The sequence below is a fragment of the Episyrphus balteatus genome, chromosome 1 (genome assembly GCF_945859705.1).
Source record: "Episyrphus balteatus chromosome 1, idEpiBalt1.1, whole genome shotgun sequence".
NCBI classification, from domain to species: Eukaryota; Metazoa; Arthropoda; class Insecta; order Diptera; family Syrphidae; genus Episyrphus; species Episyrphus balteatus.
The window spans coordinates 131,877,849-131,900,153 of record NC_079134.1 but is presented as its reverse complement, the minus strand read 5'-3'; the positions used below and the strand labels follow the sequence as shown (position 1 = coordinate 131,900,153).

The 22,305-nt window shown below is 31.2% G+C and overlaps 2 protein-coding genes, 1 long non-coding RNA gene and 1 pseudogene across 3 annotated transcripts; 1 reads left to right on the top strand and 3 right to left on the bottom strand.

The window, feature by feature from the left end:
* Nucleotides 1–4,520: 4,520 nt before the first annotated feature.
* On the bottom strand, nt 4,521–5,326 carry LOC129915073 (uncharacterized). The gene is made up of 2 exons (XM_055994537.1): nt 5,056–5,326; nt 4,521–4,987 (listed from the first exon to the last, which is right to left on the bottom strand). The coding sequence occupies exons 1-2, from the start codon at nt 5,254–5,256 to the stop codon at nt 4,574–4,576; spliced, it is 615 nt and encodes a 204-aa protein (XP_055850512.1). The 5' UTR covers nt 5,257–5,326; the 3' UTR covers nt 4,521–4,573.
* An 8,030-nt stretch (nt 5,327–13,356) lies between these two features.
* On the bottom strand, nt 13,357–14,928 carry LOC129905308 (origin recognition complex subunit 4). Its single transcript, XM_055980758.1, has 2 exons — nt 14,660–14,928; nt 13,357–14,603 (listed from the first exon to the last, which is right to left on the bottom strand). The coding sequence occupies exons 1-2, from the start codon at nt 14,849–14,851 to the stop codon at nt 13,425–13,427; spliced, it is 1,371 nt and encodes a 456-aa protein (XP_055836733.1). The 5' UTR covers nt 14,852–14,928; the 3' UTR covers nt 13,357–13,424.
* Nucleotides 14,929–17,771: 2,843 nt separating this feature from the next.
* LOC129910831 (cytoplasmic dynein 1 intermediate chain-like) lies at nt 17,772–19,270 on the top strand (annotated as a pseudogene).
* Nucleotides 19,271–20,781: 1,511 nt separating this feature from the next.
* Nucleotides 20,782–22,135, bottom strand: LOC129906036 (uncharacterized). Its single transcript, XR_008770708.1, has 4 exons — nt 21,868–22,135; nt 21,718–21,788; nt 21,114–21,666; nt 20,782–21,029 (listed from the first exon to the last, which is right to left on the bottom strand). It is a non-coding gene; the product is annotated as an uncharacterized LOC129906036 (long non-coding RNA).
* Between the last annotated feature and the right edge of the window lie 170 nt (nt 22,136–22,305).

Below are 22,305 nucleotides of genomic sequence, written 5' to 3'. Positions count from 1 at the left end.
GAAACAAGTTTTGGTTAACAGATATGAGATCACAGTGAACAGGCCTATGCATTCAGCTAAAAAAATTACAAATTTATTTTTTTAAGATTTTCGAAAATTATCCAAGGGTTACCCCTTGTCTAAAAATTCGGAATTTTCAAAACCCTTGTCTAAAAATTCGGAATTTTCAAAAATTTTCTCCAAATCCATCGAATGAGACATCAAAAGAAAGTACTCTTTAGACTCTATTCATAACTGAAAACCAAGAGTTTGTTGGAGTTCGGGTTGTTGAATTATTTGCAATCGAAATATTTTTAATTTTTTTTCATTCGGAAGCAGATATTTTCGGATCAAAGAGCCGAAACAAGTTTTGGTTAACAGATATCAGATCACAGTGAACAGGCCTATGCATTCAACTAAAAAAATAAAAAATTAATTTTTAAGATTTTCGAAAATTATCCAAGGGGTACCCCTTGTCTAAAAATTCGGAATTTTCAAAAATTTTCTCCAAATCCATCGAATGAGACATCAAAAGAAAGTACTCTTTAGACTCTATTCATAACTGAAAACCAAGAGTTTGTAGGAGTTCGGGTTGTTAAATTATTTGCAATCGAAATATTTTTAATTTTTTTTCATTCGGAAGCAGATATTTTCGGATCAAAGACCCGAAACAAGTTTTGGTTAACGGATATGAGATCACAGTGAACAGGCCTATACATTCAGCTAAAAAAATTACAAATTTATTTTTTTAAGATTTTCGAAAATTATCCAAGGGGTACCCCTTGTCTAAAAATTCGGAATTTTCAAAAATTTTCTCCAAATCCATCGAATGAGACATCAAAAGAAAGTACTCTTTAGACTCTATTCATAACTGAAAACCAAGAGTTTGTAGGAGTTCGGGTTGTTGAAATATTTGCAATCGAAATATTTTTTGTTTTTTTTCATTCGGAAGCAGATATTTTCGGATCAAAGACCCGAAACAAGTTATGGTTTAAAGATATGACATCACAGTGAATAGGCCTATGCATTCAGCTAAAAAAATTACAAATTTATTTTTTATTTTCGAAAATTATCCAAGGGGCACCCCTTGTCTAAAAATTCGGAATTTTCAAAAATTTTCTGCAAATCCATTGAATTAGCTATCAAAAGAAAGGACTATTTAGACTCTATTCATAACTGAAAACCAAGAGTTTGTAGGAGTTCGGGTTGTTGAAATATTTTCAATCGAAATATAATTGTTTTCATTCAGAAGCAGATATTTTCGGATCAAAGAGCCGAAACAAGTTTTGGTTAGCAGATATGAGATCACAGTGGACAGGCCTATGCATTCAGCTAAAAAAATTACAAATTTATTTTTTTAAGATTTTCGAAAATTATCCAAGAGGTACCCCTTGTCTAAAAATTCGGAATTTTCAAAAATTTTCTCCAAATCCATCGAATGAGACATCAAAAGAAAGTACTCTTTAGACTCTATTCATAACTGAAAACCAAGAGTTTGTAGGAGTTCGGGTTGTTGAATTATTTGCAATCGAAATATTTTTAATTTTTTTTCATTCGGAAGCAGATATTTTCGGGGGGCATTTTTCGAAAATTATCCAAGAGGTACCCCTTGTCTAAAAATTCGGAATTTTCAAAAATTTTCTCCAAATCCATCGAATGAGACATCAAAAGAAAGTACTCTTTAGACTCTATTCATAACTGAAAACCAAGAGTTTGTAGGAGTTCGGGTTGTTGAATTATTTGCAATCGAAATATTTTTAATTTTTTTTCATTCGGAAGCAGATATTTTCGGATCAAAGACCCGAAACAAGTTATGGTTAAAAGATATGAGATCACAGTGAACAGGCCTATGCATTCAGCTTAAAAAATTACAAATTTATTTTTTTAAGATTTTCGAAAATTATCCAAGAGGTACCCCTTGTCTAAAAATTCGGAATTTTCAAAAATTTTCTCCAAATCCATCGAATGAGACATCAAAAGAAAGTACTCTTTAGACTCTATTCATAACTGAAAACCAAGAGTTTGTAGGAGTTCGGGTTGTTGAATTATTTGCAATCGAAATATTTTTAATTTTTTTTTCATTCGGAAGCAGATATTTTCGGATCAAAGACCCGAAACAAGTTATGGTTTAAAGATATGACATCACAGTGAATAGGCCTATGCATTCAGCTAAAAAAATTACAAATTTATTTTTTTAAGATTTTCGAAAATTATCCTTGTCTAAGAATTCGGAATTTTTAAAAATTTTCTCCAAATTCATCGAATGAGACATCAAAAGAAAGGACTCTTTAGACTCTATTCATAACTGAAAACCAAGAGTTTGTAGGAGTTCGGGTTGTTGAAATATTTGCAATCGAAATATTTTTTTTTCATTCAGAAGCAGATATTTTCGGATCAAAGAGCCGAAACAAGTTTTGGTTAGCAGATATGAGATCACAGTGAACAGGCCTATGCATTCAGCTAAAAAAATTACAAATTTATTTTTTTAAGATTTTCGAAAATTATCCAAGGGTTACCCCTTGTCTAAAAATTCGGAATTTTCAAAACCCTTGTCTAAAAATTCGGAATTTTCAAAAATTTTCTCCAAATTCATCGAATGAGACATCAAAAGAAAGGACTCTTTAGACTCTATTCATAACTGAAAACCAAGAGTTTGTAGGAGTTCGGGTTGTTGAAATATTTGCAATCGAAATATTTTTTTTTCATTCAGAAGCAGATTTTTTCGGATCAAAGAGCCGAAACAAGTTTTGGTTAGCAGATATGAGATCACAGTGAACAGGCCTATGCATTCAGCTAAAAAAATTACAAATTTATTTTTTTAAGATTTTCGAAAATTATCCAAGGGTTACCCCTTGTCTAAAAATTCGGAATTTTCAAAACCCTTGTCTAAAAATTCGGAATTTTCAAAAATTTTCTCCAAATCCATCGAATGAGACATCAAAAGAAAGTACTCTTTAGACTCTATTCATAACTGAAAACCAAGAGTTTGTAGGAGTTCGGGTTGTTGAAATATTTGCAATCGAAATATTTTTTTTTCATTCAGAAGCAGATTTTTTCGGATCAAAGAGCCGAAACAAGTTTTGGTTAGCAGATATGAGATCACAGTGAACAGGCCTATGCATTCAGCTAAAAAAATTACAAATTTATTTTTTTAAGATTTTCGAAAATTATCCAAGGGTTACCCCTTGTCTAAAAATTCGGAATTTTCAAAACCCTTGTCTAAAAATTCGGAATTTTCAAAAATTTTCTCCAAATTCATCGAATGAGACATCAAAAGAAAGGACTCTTTAGACTCTATTCATAACTGAAAACCAAGAGTTTGTAGGAGTTCGGGTTGTTGAAATATTTGCAATCGAAATATTTTTTTTTCATTCAGAAGCAGATTTTTTCGGATCAAAGAGCCGAAACAAGTTTTGGTTAGCAGATATGAGATCACAGTGAACAGGCCTATGCATTCAGCTAAAAAAATTACAAATTTATTTTTTTAAGATTTTCGAAAATTATCCAAGGGTTACCCCTTGTCTAAAAATTCGGAATTTTCAAAAATTTTCTCCAAACTCATCGAATGAGACATCAAAAGAAAGGACTCTTTAGACTCTATTCATAACTGAAAACCAAGAGTTTGTAGGAGTTCGGGTTGTTGAAATATTTGCAACCAAAATATTTTTTTTTTTTCATTCAGAAGCAGATATTTTCGGATCAAAGAGCCCAAACAAGTTTTGGTTAACAGATATGAGATCACAGTGAACGGCCTATGCATTCAGCTAAAAAAATTACAAATTTATTTTTTATTTTCGAAAATTATCCAAGGGGCACCCCTTGTCTAAAAATTCGGAATTTTCAAAAATTTTCTGCAAATCCATTGAATTAGCCATCAAAAGAAAGGACTATTTAGACTCTATTCATAACTGAAAACCAAGAGTTTGTAGGAGTTCGGGTTGTTGAAATATTTTCAATCGAAATATAATTGTTTTCATTCGGAAGCAGATATTTTCGGATCAAAGAGCCGAAACAAGTTTTGGTTAGCAGATATGAGATCACAGTGAACAGGCCTATGCATTCAGCTAAAAAAAATTACAAATTTTTTTTTTAAGATTTTCGAAAATTATCCAAGAGGTACCCCTCGTCTAAAAATTCGGAATTTTCAAAAATTTTCTGCAAATCCATTGAATTAGCCATCAAAAGAAAGGACTATTTACACTCTATTCATAACTGAAAACCAAAAGAGTGTAGGAGTTCGGGTTGTTGAATTATTTGCAATCGAAATATTTTTTTTTTTTTCATTCGGAAGCAGATATTTTTGGATCAAAGACCCGAAACAGTTTTTTATTGAATATTCTAGGAAAAAACTAATTGAAGTCCGAAGTATGTATAAAGAAAACGAAAGAGCTGAGCTAAGAATTTTGAAACATATTGTCTTGAAGCGTAGAGTGAAAACATAGTTATCTAAGCTTAAATATGTGGAAATATATAATTATTTTATTATCTTAAACATAATACATTAGCTAACCATAGGTTTACTGTTTTAAATTGACTAGAAATACTCATCACGTGTAAAAACTAAAAACATTGTGACAAATAAAATAAATTATTTCTAAACTTCATTGTATTGGAGTAGTTCCTTATCATTTCCAGAGTACATTTCACCATCTCCCCTGTAGATAAGCCTTTCATCCCCTTGGTATGAGTTTCCAAAAAACGGCATAAAGCGACTAAAATTCAAATCCTCTTTCAATTGACGATCAGGTTTTCTACCCAATGACACAACTTTGTTATAGAGATCATTATCAACTTGTAGAGCACGATCGAAATCTTTCCAGTGAACAAATTTTATGTTGTCCCTCGGAATAGCATCCTTTTCAATAAGTTCAATCAGGGTATTAGCATTGACGGGTTGAACTACACTATATTCTCGTGATGTTGATGGTGCTGGGTTAATAAAACGTTTGCTAGGACTACTCATTTCCTCGAGTGTTTTAAGTAATTTAGAATTGGATTCATCGTTTTCCTCCTTTAATTAATATCAAAAGATTGTACAAATTTTGTTTTATCTTCAAATATTCTATTCGTACTTACCATTTCATTTCGTCTACCAATTCTTGGAATTTGTTTTGCGTTTTTGAAAAATAAATTTCCAAATTGTTTATCCGATCGACGACCCAATCGTGGAATATTTTTAGTAATTTTAAGAAAAAATCCAGGACTCTCATCAGCTAATGTTACTACTATCACCGCAAGGACTATCGATAAAGACAAGAACAAAAATGAGGAAGCCATACTCGACTGTAGAATTTACTTTGCGATAGCTGAATGACTATGGTTTTCCCAATTCTTATCATTTATAGGAAAATATTTTGATACGACCCGCATGATCATTCAGACTTGTTGGGTTAATCAATTATGCGTATCGATTGATGAAGTACATTTAAAGTTTACAGTTAAAATTCAAATGGGCGTTAGTTTTAACGATCGATATATTCAAATAGGGGTGTAGGAAAAATACCTGGTTAAGGTCAAAGATCTAATTAAGGATGACCCATTTTAAATTTCAGTTACAAGTCAGTTTTTACTAGAGTTTTTATTAGAGCTTTGTATCAAAATTTAGAGAACCAGATTTCAGATTTTTCAGGAGAGAGTATTCTTAAATTTATTCCTCAGATTGACGCCACCCGTGGAATTCACTGTACCAATAAAGAAATTTCCTTTCTTTCTTTTTCTTCTAACAACTAGTAACATGCAATGTGCATTTAAAAGGCCTTTGGTCTTACAAGCATATACCTACTCTTACATAGTTAAAATTGTAAACAAAAAAATAGTTCATAAAAAAAGCAATAATCCTAATGAAAATACTTTTTAAACATTTTTTTTTTTTAAGTAATGTCTGAAAAACTGACCAAAGGAGCACAGCTCTTATAAAGCGTTAAATAACCTTGAAATTTTAGATTAAGTAGTTTTTGATAGTTTTCGACTGGGTGAAAAGAATGACTTTTTTGTACTTGCTCTATACGAGGCTGATATTGATTTTGTGTCAAAAAAAAACTCGAATAGAAGTTAAATAAAATGCACGACTGGGGTCGCACGTACTTGCAGCTCAAAGCACTTTTATGTTAGTCTACTTGTAGATTTTAAAAGCTGGATCTAAATTTAAAAAAAAAATTGATATTGGGGAAGAGCCGACATTTAGGGCAAAATTATTTTAGATGAAAAAAAATTTTTTTTTGTTATTTGACTTTTTTGAGACAAAATAAAAATGCAGTTTCATTGCCACTGCTTTAAATATTACGTATACAAAGTTTAATCAAAATCGTTAGAGCCGTTTTCGAGAAATTTGTAATATCGTATTTTTTTGTATGGGAGGTATACGTTCTAAACGAGATATAAAAAAACAAAAAAAAATCAAATTTCAGAATTCCATAAAAATCATATGTACCAAATTTGAAGAAAATCCATCCACCCGTTTAGGCTGTGGAAATGTGTATAGATGGACGCACAACCGCACAGACGCACGGACGGAATTGCGAGACACACTTTTTTGGAATTCTCCATCATCGTAATGTTGGTTTTGATTAAAACCTCAATTTTTTTTTTCGACACGAAACCAATACTTTCCCTATAGAGCAAGTAAAAAGTTGTTTTCGTCATGCCATTCATCGATCATCGAGTTAGGGCCTACCGAATATATTGCTTTTCATGAAATTTAGTTTAAATGGTTTTCAGTTTATTTCCAATAACTTTTTTTTTCTTCTATTTCCTCTAGATCAGATACATACATACTTCCAACATTATGTTTTTGAGGTATAACAATTTTCTCGAAAACGATCAAGCGACAATTAAAATTGGTGCATGTACGAGTAATCTTCAATTCAATTCTAAATAACTACGTTTTTATTTATTTTTTCTCGAAATATTCGGATATCGTATATTGCCGTCTTTCGCAAAAAAAAAATCACCAAACGTAGGTATTCGTATCGTAGATTTGCTAAGAATTTCGAAAAAACAAGTTCACAGAATCTGTTCGTAATCGAAAGTTTTACATAAATTCTCATTACGAACGGACTCTTGATTGTTTTTTTTTTGTGATTCGTATCATAGAAAGTCTACCATATTTTAACCCTCTGTCATCACACGGGTGCGAATTTGGCTGGACAAAAATAAAAGGTGGTTACAAAAAAGTGTCGTTATAAGGGTGAAAATATTTTTTTGAATTGAGAATACAATATTCGAATTCCTCGGAAAATTCTACATCAATTTCATATATATGATTCCCTGTAAAATAGTGAGGCCGAAAAAAGTTCTAGCACGATGAAAAAATATAAACTATATTCGCAAAAAGAGGTGTGCCTAAAGAGGGTTAGCTAAAAAATTAAAATCATATAGTTTTGATGGCACCCTACTTAAGTGGTTTTGGTCTTATTTAATTGAAAGAAAACAAATTGTCAAAATCGGTCTTATCCGATTAAAGTGCACACAGGTGTTTTTTCAATTTATTTATTAATTATTTTCAACCAATTTTATATTTGTCGCTTGGTTTAATGTTTGCCGATGACATATCGTGGGTACAACGCCAAAACCACGAATCTGCAAATTTGTAGTTTCGAGAAAAACGGCTTTAAAGTTTTGGAAACTCATGCAATCTTATGGAAACTCATGCAACGTAAATTGATATTTTAGGCTTCTAAACAAAAGATGGAGGATTGGGGTCGATGCAGCTAATAGAGGTACCGATAACAAGTTAAATGACGCATTAAAGTGAAAATGGCCAAAAATGCAGATTCGCGGTTTTGGCTTTGTGCCAACGATATACACTACTAGAAAAAATTAAGGGATCAAAAAAAAATTCCAAATTTTTGGGCAAATTTCAACAGGCCGTAACTTCGAAAGAAATCGATAAAAAGGAAATTGTAGCTCCAAGTGTCTAGTTTTTGGATTAGAACTTTTAAAATTTTTAACCTCTGAGGTTTTTGAGTAATCGTAGAAAAACCAGCAACAAAAAAATTTTCAAAATTTTTTTAGTTTTTTTTTTGGTCTACGGGCGTGGAAAATTTTTTTTTAGCTTAACCACTATAAGGATCGGATACTTTGTTCATTTAGCTTTAATTTGGTTTTTTGAACACCTCGATACGTCCACTTCTCGCCGAAATATTGGTCTTCAAATGTAAAAGGATCCTTTGTGTTTGATTATCGATATCTCAGCAACCAATGATCGCACAGAAAGTTAAAGGTGGGTTTCAAGAACTTGAATGAATTCTCCTTAACGGCTAGCCATTGCTTTTCCAAAAAAAAAATGTTTTCTTATTTTCACATGAATTTGAAAATGCAACAAAAAAAGGGCTTTTGGTGGTTTTTTGGAAAATCGAGCGCTAGATCGAAAATATTGAGGAAACCACTAATGTTAAGTTACAGTTCAATATGTCCATAAAAACCCTACAAAAAATCAAATTAATCCAGCCAGCCGTTTTTTTGTTTCACTCGATCGAATTTTTGAAAAAATTAAAGGATCACGTTTTTTGCTCTGAAAAGCTCAATTTTCTTTTCTCCTTTTTTAATGAGAAAAAAAATTGTTTTTCCTAGCTTTTTCCACATTATTGCTCCAGAAAAAGCTTAAATTTAAAACAAAACAAAATTCCAAAAAAAAAAAAAAATTTCAAAAAATAAAATTTTTTTGAATTTTTTTCTCTTGAAAAGTTTAAGAGAAAAAAAATTTTATTTTTTTAAATTTTTTTTTTTTTTTGGAATTTTGTTTTGTTTTAAATTTAAGCTTTTTCTGGAGCAATAATGTGGAAAAAGCTAGGAAAAACAATTTTTTTTCTCATTAAAAAAGGAGAAAAGAAAATTGAGCTTTTCAGAGCAAAAAACGTGATCCTTTAATTTTTTCAAAAATTCGATCGAGTGAAACAAAAAAACGGCTGGCTGGATTAATTTGATTTTTTGTAGGGTTTTTATGGACATATTGAACTGTAACTTAACATTAGTGGTTTCCTCAATATTTTCGATCTAGCGCTCGATTTTCCAAAAAACCACCAAAAGCCCTTTTTTTGTTGCATTTTCAAATTCATGTGAAAATAAGAAAACATTTTTTTTTGGAAAAGCAATGGCTAGCCGTTAAGGAGAATTCATTCAAGTTCTTGAAACCCACCTTTAACTTTCTGTGCGATCATTGGTTGCTGAGATATCGATAATCAAACACAAAGGATCCTTTTCCATTTGAAGACCAATATTTCGGCGAGAAGTGGACGTATCGAGGTGTTCAAAAAACCAAATTAAAGCTAAATGAACAAAGTATCCGATCCTTATAGTGGTTAAGCTAAAAAAAAATTTTCCACGCCCGTAGACCAAAAAAAAAACTAAAAAAAATTTGAAAATTTTTTTGTTGCTGGTTTTTCTACGATTACTCAAAAACAGCAGAGGTTAAAAATTTTTAAAGTTCTGATCCAAAAACTAGACACTTGGAGCTACAATTTCCTTTTTATCGATTTCTTGTACGACCATTTCTTTCGAAGTTACGGCCTGTTGAAATTTGCCCAAAAATTTGGAATTTTTTTTTGATCCCTTAATTTTTTCTAGTAGTGTATTATGTAAAAAAATTTAAAATAGCAAAAAGTTTTAAATCTGGAGATGAAGACATTTCAGTTTTTGAAAAGTGGTGTAGGTACTCAAAATGACCTCCGTCTTAATTTCTTTGTTCTGACTTACTGTCGTTTATCGATAATTTTTTGAGAGGATCAAAACTGTCCAGAGTAAGTGAAAAAAAGACTTGGACGTAGTTTTTGATGACAAATTAACTTTTTAATTAAATTTCTTCAGACTTAAAGGACCCTTACACTTATTTCTTCTTATATTGATGAATTATATTGATATATGTAGAAGTTACATCTATTCAAACATTGCAAGGTTAAAAAAAATAGCATCAGTTCCAATTAATTTTTTTCTATAAAAAAAAACAATTTTTTTTGTTTTTTAAAATAGCTTTTTTCCATAGTTTGATTCGATCTCAATCCAAATTAGAATTTAAAAAAATAAAAAAATAAAAATAGGTCGTACTAAAACAACGACCAAAATTATCGTGTTTTATACTCTCTAAATTACAATTGTTCAAATTTTGAAATTATAAGGTGTGTGTGTAAAACGAGAAAAAATGAAGAATCGAAGAACCTAGTAATAGTGAGGCGGCTTAGCATCTAAATCGTGCACTTTATGATAAAAGCATAAAATTTATATCATTGGTAGTACTCAATATTAGTTATTTTGAGATATTGGGCCACCTTGTATTGCATCCGGAAGGGTAGATACAAGACTTTTTCTGTGTTGCACTCGCATTGTTGCATATCATAGTATAGCTAATGAAACATTTTTATTAATACAATACATGATTTCGAGGTAATTTTTAACGCCCGATCGAATAAAGTCCATTGTCTTATTTTGATGAGCTTTTTTTTATTTTTTTTTTTTTTTTTATGGTATAGTAAACGTGCATACAAAATTTCATCAGCCTACCACTTATTTTCAAGGAGTACTTGGTAATATTTTGGATTTGGTTCTTTAAGTATATAACTATATATTAAAAGTGCAATAACTTTTTACATGACGGTCCAGATATTTTAGTATTGACTTACGAGGGAAAAAGAGCCTAAAAATGAAAAGAAAAGCTCACTATCCTTTGGTTGGTATTCGATTCTTCCGTATTAAAATCTTAAATTAAATCTTCGCCTGCAAATACTCTTACTCTTTTAACTGTAGAAAGACTGATGAGAACTGTCCAAACCTAGAACGCTTGCAAATTTCCGTTTAGTTTTTGAGATACATATAGCATTCGCACTTTTATTTAAACTAAACACAAATTATTTAACCTTTTCACAAATATATTTCACCTTTTAGCAAATATATTTCACCTTTTAGCAAATATAATTAAACTAAAAGCAATTATAATTAAACTAAAGCAAACTATTTAAACTTTTAGCAATTCTATTTAACCAAAACACAAACTTATTTCACCTTCTAAATTCTTATCCCTTCTTCATAGCACGATATCAAAAGCCTTTTCTAAAAAAGGTTAAATCATTTTGCGTTTAGGTTTAATAGATTTGCGAAAAGTTTAAATAGTTTGCTTTAGTTTAATTATAATTGCTTTTAGTTTAATTATATTTGCTAAAAGGTGAAATATATTTGCTAAAAGGTGAAATATATTTGTGAAAGGTGAAACTAATTTGTGTTTAGTTTAAATAAAAGTGCGAATGCTATAGTTGTAAAATAAAAAGTTTTTTTTTTAATATAAATTGAGTAAAATAACATCATACTTATCGATAGAAAAAACTTTACAGCAACAATTTAGTTCTTTTCGTCTTATTTTCCCAAATAAGACAAGTCAACCTATTCTATTGACCGATAAAAAGGTCTTTTTTGGTAGCATAGCAATAAATTGTATTCCTTTTGTTTTAATAATTTTGAGTCAGCTTTTTTATATAAATAAGTCAGAAAAAGGGATATCCTTGAATATGAATCGTTAAAAAGTTTTTTTTTGTTTTTGTTTTTTAAGCACAAAATTCAATTCTTTATCGTTTATAGCGTGAACATCTTCGATTGACCGGGAGTGTATATTATATATAAAAATGATTATATAAAAATTTTACAAATTTTTCCAAAAACATATTTTTAGAATTTTTAAAAATATTTCAATTTCAATTTTTTTATTTTAAGATCATTTAAATACCTAGGTGTTTAATTCATTATAAAAACAGATTTTATTTTTTTACATTACAAAAAAAAATCGAATTAAAAATTTTCCCTAATTTTCTTTACTTTAGTTACTTTTACCATAGGAGCAAGTACGTGCGATCCAGTCGTGCATTTTATTACAAATATTCTTAAGAGTGTCAAAGAAATGGTAAGTCAAAGAAATTACTTACCATATTTCCACTAAATTTTCTATATGTTTTTTATAAATATAAATAATTGATAAATTCGAAGCCATGGTAAAATAGTCCATTGAAATGTTACATTAACCTTGCATTTTGGGTAGGACAAGATTTTTTTATTTTGATGTGTAGAGGAGGTTAATGTGAGTATACAATCTAGTTTTCGGGGTTGAAAGCCCCCCATTTGGCCGCCATCTTGGAAAAAGGGGTGTAAACTGTTTTTAATCGATATCTTGCGAACGGTAAGTCCCACAAAAAAAATTTCTAGACCAATTTTGTAGATAATTTATTTCTCTACAATTTTGATTAAGGTACTTTTTTGTGTGAAATTGAAAATAAGAAAGTTATACTTGAAAATAAATGTACATTTTCAAGAAAAAAATTTTTGAAGGGCCATAGCTTTTTTTTTACAACTTTTATTGAAAAAATACTCATGACAGTTTTTAAAGATCATTTAATTTCCAACAATTTGATGTGCTCATTTTGCAGATTTCGTTTATATAAAGCTGCTGGAATGGTTTTACAAAAAAAGGTAACAATTTATTTTCGCACTTTTATATGTTCACTTTATTTTTTTTTACTGCAATACAGGCTGATTCAGAAGGATATGTAGGTTGGGTTGAAACAAGAAAAAAATCATGAGGTATAGGAGGGTCCATTCCCTACCATTTAGTCAGGAGATCAATTTTCTAAAAAAATTGTCTTACTTTTGAAAAAAAAATTACTAAAAATCAACGTTTACACCTATTTTAACGTGTTATATTTTTTTGTAAAGCCGAAAACCCTTTCTTTTATAGTATTTTTAATTAAACCTGTTTTATAGAATAGCTTTTGAAAAAATAATTTTCAAAATAAAAACTTTGAAAAAAAATACGAAAAAAATATTTCGAACTAATTTTTTTTCAAAATTTTATAGTATTAAGTACTAATTTAGTTTTCAAAATTCAATGCTGAAAACCGGATGCAAAAAAGTCTTGTCGTTTTCGAGAAATTAAAAAAAAAACAAAACTACTTTAAAAACTGTCATGAGTATTTTTTCAATAAAAGTTGTAAAAAAAAAGCTATGGCCCTTCAAAGATTTTTTTCTTGAAAATGTACATTTATTTTCAAGTATAACTTTCTTATTCTTATCACACAAAAAAGTACCTTAATCAAAATTGTAGAGAAATAAATTATCTACAAAATCGGTCTAGAAATTTTTTTGTGGGACTTACCGTTCGCAAGATATCGATTAAAAACAGTTTACACCCCTTTTTCCAAGATGGCGGCCAAATGGGGGGGCTTTCAACTCCGAAAACTAGATTGTATACTCACATTAACCTCCTCTACACATCAAAATAAAAAAAATCTTGTCCTACCCAAAATGCAAGGTTCGGTCAAATTTTTGTAACATTTCAATGGACTAAAAGGAATCTTCTTTTACTATGATTAGCAGCAACATCTTCTTAAGTATAAACAAGAAATCTTTTCTATCAAAAAACAATTTTATTTTTACTAAACAATAAATTAAACAAAAAAACCAATCAAAAATACTTAAATTAATGAACTCTGTGCCCATTGAGCTACTTCTGTCGGCAATGCCTGATATTTATTAACCGCCTGTCCAATCTGTCCATAAGTCAAAGCCATCTTGTGCATTTCGAATTCTTTCTGCACTTTACATGCAATCGAACTTAATGGCATTATGAATTCCAAATTCCTCAAATGTTCAAAAGCCTTCAGCACAACAGAACGCTCTACTCCTTGCATTGTACTACTAATTTTAGCAAACTTCATAAAACGACTGAATATGATTTCAAAATTAAATGGATCTCGATCATAGATTTCAGAATGATGTTTCATTGTGATAATTAAACATAGTTCCAATACCGATAGGCCACACATTAATTGGACTTTGTCATCGGATTCGTAAACTGTACATATCTGAGATATGTCTTCAGATTTGATTGTAGGGTGGGAATCATTAATTTGAGCGACAATTTTGAATAAAAATATCTTAAAGAATGCCTCACTCACATCAAAATCATAGACATTCTGAAGACAAGTTCGAACTGTTGTATTCAAAGCCAACTCGTTAATATGTTTATTCCAAGAATCAACGAATTTCTTGGAGAAACTATATTTTGACGGATTAAAATGATTCCGAAGGAAACAGAATTCTCCAGAGACTTTCATCTCTTTGGGATTCGGCATCGTTTCACAAAGTGCCTTCAATTCTTTTTCACTCGGCAATCTTAGGAATTGTTTAAATAATTCAATTCTCGATTCAAAATCATCGCTACTAGGAAATAGGAACACTTGACGATGAGAGAATCTAGATTTGACTCGTTTCTCTAAAAGTTCAATCACATCCAAGCGACAAGTGATTCCTAAAACACACAACGGTGCTTGAGCCGATTGCGATACATCAAAAAGATTATATAAAAGCGTTTGATTATGATGTGAACAAAAGAGATCGAATTCTTCGAGTATGAAAATAACACTTTTGGACTTTTTGTTGCCTGATTTGAGACAGGCCAAAAGAAAAGCTAAATTCTCGGCAAATGAACCAAATACTTTACCATCTGTGGCATTTTCCAAGTTCATTTGGACAGTGGCTGCTTTCAGAGCAAGTCTGTCGTCAGTGTGAACGAGACCATTTAATTGTACGATTAAAGTGTTCTTTTGGAAGTCTTTTTTTGGAAGCAACGAGTAGAGTACTGAATTAACAAGCTAAATGGAAATTTCAATTAATATCATCTATGAAAATAAGTATATATTAAACTTACAGTTGTTTTACCAGAACCACGAGGACCAATTAAAAGTAATGAGTTGGATTCACCAACTTCGGCAGTTCGTTCGAGTAAATCGTGGACATTTTTCCATTCAGATTCGTGGCTGTGAAAAGTTATTCGATCTCTTTGGAGGCGTTCTTTGATGAATCGTCGGGCGAGGAGTGGTTCACTGATTGGTTCGGGCATGCTTTTATCAAAATTTGTTTATTATAACTTTATTCAAATAGAAAATAATAAACAAAAGTAAAAATTATAAGAAAACAAAACAAATTTTTTTGTTTACATGGATTGACATTTGAAAATACGCGCCAAAAACAAAAACAGTTTTAAGTGCTGCCAAGTATCAATTTCTTTATATTATAACGAAAGTAGTAGAATGTTAACAGTGAAGGTCGGACAAATTGCCCCAAATGAAATGTTTTATAAAAATAGAAGCCGTGTCGTGTGATATACGAAAAACCATTCCAGAAAATGTAGAAGTATAGAAATATCCAGTGAAATATGAACGTAATAAAAGTACTTCCTTTTCACTGAAAATGGAAAGGCATTCGGGAAACTGATATGAGTACTTCTAAAGTGCATAAACGAATTACTAGTGTATTATAGAGATCAGTGTATTGGATGTAGTTAGTGCCAGTTGTACAAATGTGGATAAGCTTTGGTTCAGGAATTTAACCCACCGATTTCGGTGGATTAGCTGCGGGTCAACTTCGGTTCAAGCATGACCCAACTAACATTTCAGCTTCGGTTAAAAGCTACATTTCAGCTTCTTTTAAACTTTAGTAAGGTTGTTGGGCATGGAAAAAGGAGAACGTTATACAAATTTGGCCCTCTATAAGGATCTCAAACGAAGCTTTACCGAAGCTTTGAGATTTGACAGATAGCTTCGGAAGAGCTTGTATATCTCTTTAATACATGTCTTATCGAAATTAAAAAAAAACTACAAAAACAAAAAAGAATTCTTTTTTAACTGGTTTTAAATCATGAATTTTATCTTTTGATCTCATATTATATATAACATTCCATTAGTTTTTAGTAGGTATATCTATTAATAATAATTTTAAGAGTATATAATTTTTTTACCACACCCAGGAATCGAACTTCGTATCTGCTTGGTGGTAGTCCATCACTCTACCCACTCGGCTATCCTAGTATATTCATTAATGAAATCAAAAACTTAATCAGTTCAAATAGCAAAAAAATGTCAGAGCTAAATTATTCAATGTCAAAACCAAAAAGTGTCCGAGCTAGATTATTTAATATCAAAACCAAAAATCAAATACAAAACTTGGTAATTTCTGTAAAGCTTCTATAAATTCATTAAACAGGCTAATAAGAAAAACAAGCTTTCTTCGTTTAAGTTTCTTTAATAGTATTTAAACAACTTATTAGAAGTTGTTAAACAAGTCTGAACTTCTATAAGCAGTTAAATTCTTAAGCAAGCTTAATATAAGCTGTATACAAACACAAAGTAGAACCTGCGAGATTTCAATTTATAGAAGCTGTTATGCTAGTTGGGGAATGTGGCTATTTCTACATAATAGGTGTGTTTTTTATTACCACCGGTCTTAACTGGACAAAAAACGCCTCGGGGCTTAACCTGAAATCTTGGCAGCACTGTATATTGAATGTTCCGAAAACAGCAGACACAACAAAAATTTAGAGTTGTCATATTTTTCGCTTTCGTCATTTTCTTGTATTTTTCGTGTATGTTTTACAAAGAGATACAAAAATGTATGCTAGCAAAACTATTTTAATACATTTTGTCCTTCCAAACGTGAGTTTTCACGTTTTTAAACAAATTCTAAACAATTTATGAAAAAATTAGTTTGGTAGCACAGATTTAAAACTCTTCAAAAAATTAAGCCCAGAGAAATCTCCGGGCTAAACAACTAAGCCCAAGGGGCTAAGGTGTTGTTGTATTTAACATGTAAATTGCTTAGCCCAGACTGCGTTTTTTTTTGTCCAGTTAAGACCGGTTGTAATAAAAAACACACCTATTTTTTCCAATGCTAATTACAAAAAAAAAAGAGCTATTTTTCAGTACAAAAAACGTTTGTTTACATCTTCACCAGCCCAGAAATGACATTCGCTGGAAGTTCCCCATTGTATTTTTTTGTTACAATAGGGTTCGGCCACAGTACACATAATAAGGTAATATATTCCGAACGTTGTCAAAATTTGTTTGTCAAAAATGGGCACCAATATGTCAAATCGGCCTTTGATTTTTATATTTTAATCCCAGTAAACAGGAAATATTTTTTTGTTTTAATTTATAAAATGTCATTTAAAATAATTATAAATTGAAAAATAACAAATTTTCCTGGTGCTTCTTCGCGGAAAATGGTAGATAGGGTCAATGTGGGTAAATGTAAACAATTTAATGCTTTTTTTTTCTTCTGACTTCAGATTTTAATATGTTTTCACGGAACAACTTCACAGGTATCTTCAAATGCAAATATGAAATGATGGCAATTCTTCTTTATAAATATAAACAAATATTTCCCAAATTGTTGAAATTACAGTCAAATATGGCATGTTTACAAATACCCCACCATGTTTGTGTTTTTTTACAAATTCGGGGTAAATGTGAACACTGATATAAAATTTAGAATTTCCTCTTTATCATATGGATAACGACTTGAAAAACGTTCAAGAAGGTATTTGACAAAAACTTTTTCAAATTCCAATAAAAGTTTTTGTTTTCTTCCTTTGATTCTTTATATAGGCACCCAATATGCATCCTGAGCACCTCTGAACGTCATATTTTTTTTTATTTTAACGTCAAAGACCGATTTTGCAACATCATCCACTGAAAATGATGGATTTGGCAACTTTAAAATATGACTCCACGGCACTTTAGCAATAGTAGGTGTGTTTTTTTGTTTATCTATATAGATTTTGTGCAAAAAAACGACATCGAGATTTTTGGAATCCGTGTTAAAATTTGGCAGCACTGAACATTTACTTTGACAACTGTCTGTCAAAAAGTTTGCTTTTGCTTTTTTATTTAAAAAATTAAAATTTAATAAAACAAAGCTCTAAACAAAATGAGAGAAAAAAAAAAACAAACAAAAAAAATCGTAGAATTGTTCCTGTTTTACCTATGCTTACTTATGATGCCCAAGGAGATGACGAACAGAGATCGCTGCCACACATCGACAATGGGTTCCATTCCAAACTACCACCAGGAATTCTACCACATGGTTTGCCCACTATGAAGGAAGTTGCATCAGCCATAACACCACTTGAACACAAAAAAGAACCTGAAGAGAAAAATAAAGTAAGTGAATTTTTTCTCTCCTCTCTTTACATTAATTTAACATTTGTGCTTTCAGTTAAGGAACTATCGGAAGAACAAAAACAGATGATCATCTTGTCGGCGGACTTTCAAAGGTTTGTTTTACCCGCTGGACGTGTCTTCGAAAGGGCTCTATCTGAGAATGTCGACATCTACACCGAATACATTGGAGGTGGTGATAGGAGTCAAACGATGAGAGGACACATGCTAGGTTGTCATTGAATCGAGATTTCCACGAAGACCGATGGTCTAAGAATCGATGCGTCACTTCAATGGATTGGCCAACACATTTTCCTGAACTGGTTGTTGTTTCATATCACAATCATGAGGTTTGCATTTGTATTTTTTTCTACGATTCTATCTAAAACCCACTAAATTTTTTAAGGAGAGTCACAATGAACCAGATGGTGTTGTAATGGTCTGGAACACAAAATATAAAAAACAAACACCCGAAGATGTATTCCATTGTCAAAGTGCCGTTATGTCAACATGCTTTGCTAAACCAGCAGAGCACCTCTAAGTGCAACTGCACATACGCATCCAGTGTATTGTTTGCAAATGGTTGGCACACAGAATGCAGACAATGTGTTATCGATCTCATCCGATGGCAAGCTTTGGTCATGGAGATACACTGGAATTGCAGCCACGGCAATCGAACCCAATTGCTATCAGTTGCATGTCCTTTCCATCGAATGAGATTAACAATCTGGTTATGGGTAGTGAAGATGGCAATGTTTATTATGGTAAAAGTTTGTTGTGATTTTTCATTTGCTTATAAATAAATTGTTGTTTCTACTCAAGCTTATCGACATGGAATACGTTCGGGTGTGTCTGAAGTCTATGAGAAACATTTGGGTCCAGTGACGGGAATATCAACTCATCCAAATCAATCTACAACAGATTTTGGTGATTTGTTTCTTACATCGTCCATTGATTGGACAATAAAGTTATGGAGTCTTAAGGTGAAATTTAATATCTACTATAACGACCAATATGTATTACATTTTTTGTATTTACTTGTAGGACACTAAACCATTATATTCATTTGAAGAAAATTCAAATTATGTTATGGTCTCCAATTCATCCCGCCTTGTTCGCTTCTGTGGACGGCAGTGGTCGCCTTGATTTATGGAATACCGAAGTGCCCTCGGCATCGGTGATTGTTTTTTTTTTGTTTTGTGTATGTATGATAATGAAAATTAGTAAAAGAGTATTTACTGAGTAGGTACCTACTTATGAAAAAAAAAAAAACATGAAACAAAAATGTTAAATAAATATATAGGTAAATTTTGTCAAAAGCTGAGTAATTCTTTCTTTGAGTATGTTTTTTATTTCTAAAAACTAATACAAAGTTATGTGTTGAATTTTTTATGGAAACATTTTGTAAGTCTGATGTAAAAGTGCAGTTCCGAGATTATGCAGTGAGGCGCGCACAAATTTGTTCATTTAATTTTCATATCGGATTGGAAACTTGTCAGATAAATCTTAATGAGAAAAAGCAAAACGGATTACGTTTTAATTTTGCAATTTGCAATTTAATAATAAAATAACTTATTTCTAAGATACATTTAAAATTTTGATGGCACAAAGGGGGTCTAACGTTAAATAATAATAGGTGTGTTTTTTAGGGTTGGGTACGATTGACCGCATTTTAAAATCTTGTTCTTAAAACCTCGCATCTTAAAATCTCGCATTATGAAATCTTTTTTATCGAAATCTCGCAATTTCAAAATCTCGTTTACCAAAATCTCGCAACATTAAAATCTCGCAAACTAAAATCCCAAAATTTATAATCTCGCATTGAAATAAAATATTTATTAATTCGCGCGCGCGAATTAATAAATATTTTATTTCAATTTGAGATTATAAACCTACATGATATTGCTAGCTAAGGAAAGCCCAGAACATCCCTCTTCTGATTTTTTTCGTTTTGTTTTGAAGAGATAAATAGAAAAGGAAAAGGTTTGTTAACTGTCAGGCGCCTATGCCAGTTTTTTTAAAGTGTTCAGTTTCAACTGTTGAATGTTGGAGTCAAAAGGACTTAATGCATGTGAATTTGTCGTATTCGACCTTCTCTTTTCATTTAATCTGTTGCTTATACATTTTGCTGTCAAAAAAGCAATTTAAATTTAAGATACTTTACGCTCTAAACTAATTCTTCTAATGCGAGATTTTGATATAGCAAGAATTTAGTGAACTTGTGAGATTTTTTCTAAAATGCGAGATTTTAATATGCAGGATTTTGAAAATGCGAGATTTTGTTATGTGAGATGTTAAAAATGCGAAATTTAGATTTGCGTGATTTTTGCCAAAATGCGAGATTTTGTTATAAGAGATTTTAGTTTGCGATCAATCGTACCGCTCCCTGTTTTTTATTACCACCGGGCTTAACTGTTTAAAAAAAACGCCTCTGGGCTTAGCGAGAAAAATTGGCAGCACTGCATACTAAATGTTCCGAAATCAGCTGACACAAAAAAATATAAAGTTGTCATATTTTTCGCTTTTGGGGTTTCTTGTGTGTTTTTGAAAATAAAAAGTTCAACTAACTATTAAATAAATATTTAAAATAATAATTGTCCTTCCAAACATCAGTTTTGATGTTTTTAAAGAAATTCTAAACAATTTACGAACAAGTTTATTTGGTAGCACAGATTTAAATCTGTTGAAAAAGTTAAGCCCAGAGAATTTTCCGGGCTTAACAGCTAAGCCCAAGGGGCTAAAGTGTTGTTGCATTTAACATTTAAATTCCTTAGCCCCGACTGCGTTTTTTTTGTCCAGTTAAGACCGGTGGTAATAAAAAACACACCTAATGACAAAGTTATAAAATATAAACAAATATAATACATGGATAAACTTAGTTTAAAAAGTCTGCCGTACTCGAGTTGTTCAGACCCGGATGTCCAGTTGTAGGGTTGGTTAAGTTGGGTTGGGAATCCATGTGTTTTGCCTTAATTCCTCCCTCTGCATAACTGTTTAGGAGGGGAAAGCAATTGCGAAGAAGATTCATGCAGATTTTCTCGGGAGCTCGATGGGGGCTTTAGACCCATTTGTAGAAGACATGTCCTACAGAAACAAAACGACATCAATGCAGGCAGAGTACATAAGGAATATATCGAACCAAAAAAGGAGAATCAATAAAAATATTACCTGCAACCAATTGGGGAGCTAAATGATGCTCTGAAACAATTACCACTTTCAACATGCCATTTGTTTCCACACTTCACTTATCATGCACGTGTCGTCCAAGTTTGAACGCAGTGAAGCGATCTCTTATAAAATGGTTTTTCATCAACGGGAGCTGAAGGATTTTTGGGTGTTGAATGAGCTGCATAATGCAATGTTAGGATTGTCTTGCTTGTTGCTGTCTGCTGTTTGGGATGAAAAGTGTTTCCTGGGGGAATATTTGTCGGGAGGTATGTTTGTATTTGCTTTTCTTCGCAGCGCACGCATACATGACGTGTATCATTTTAAAAATGTAAGAGACTGTTTTTGTGGTGGGCATTCTAACGATGCAATTTATTAACAACAAGAGCTTTGTTATCATTTATTCATGTTGATCGTCTAAGAATAGACGTTTTCGCAAACGAGCGCGCATTCCAAGAGCATTTGACATTACATTTTGGCTGTGAGGGTTGAAGGTACCGACACGATTAAGACCCAAGCGCATAGTACACAGAATTCTTCTTTTGTGAAATAATTCCTAGAAAAAAAGATTAATACGCTAGTTCATTGTAAGAATAAATTGATTTACTTTCCATCTCCTTTTCAGGTTTTTTTCTTTAATTTTGGGGAAGATATCGCACTCTTGCAAACACGTGAATCCTAAAATTATTAAATTAAAAAAAAACCAAAGTTTATCGTACAATTTTCATCTTTTTCCAAAAAATATGCTTATACTTACATTGATTTGTGTTGTTTGTTATTCCTAATTGAATTCAATTTTAAATATTAATTTTTTTTTTGTCATATATCTGTCAACTGCAGCTGTCGTTTATTGGAATCTGACATTTAATAAGTGTAATGTACCTTGGCAGTACTGTTTTCTATCGAGAGAAAGTAAAATCTGGATAATTATCTGGATTTTTCAAAAATCTATACAGATAAAGTTTTTGTTGTAATTAACACGTAAATTGTTTTCATTTCAAAAATCTCGATGTCGTTTTTTTGCACAAAATCTATATAGATAAACAAAAAAACACACCTAGTAATTGACTAAAAATACTTTATTTTTATTAAAACAAATAATTTCAGCAAAAATATATGTTTATATTTACCCCCAGAATACGTTGTTTACATTTACCCATTATGAAAAATATTCTGGGGTAAATTTAAACACATG

Coding starts and splice junctions, on each gene's coding strand:
- LOC129905308 (XM_055980758.1), bottom strand. CDS start 14,851: ATGCCCGAACCAATCAGTGAACCACTCCTCGCCCGACGATTCATCAAA. Junction 14,604..14,659: donor GTGGTTCTGGTAAAACAACT/GTAAGTTTAATA, acceptor ATTTCCATTTAG/CTTGTTAATTCAGTACTCTA.
- LOC129915073 (XM_055994537.1), bottom strand. CDS start 5,256: ATGGCTTCCTCATTTTTGTTCTTGTCTTTATCGATAGTCCTTGCGGTG. Junction 4,988..5,055: donor TTGGTAGACGAAATGAAATG/GTAAGTACGAAT, acceptor TAATTAAAGGAG/GAAAACGATGAATCCAATTC.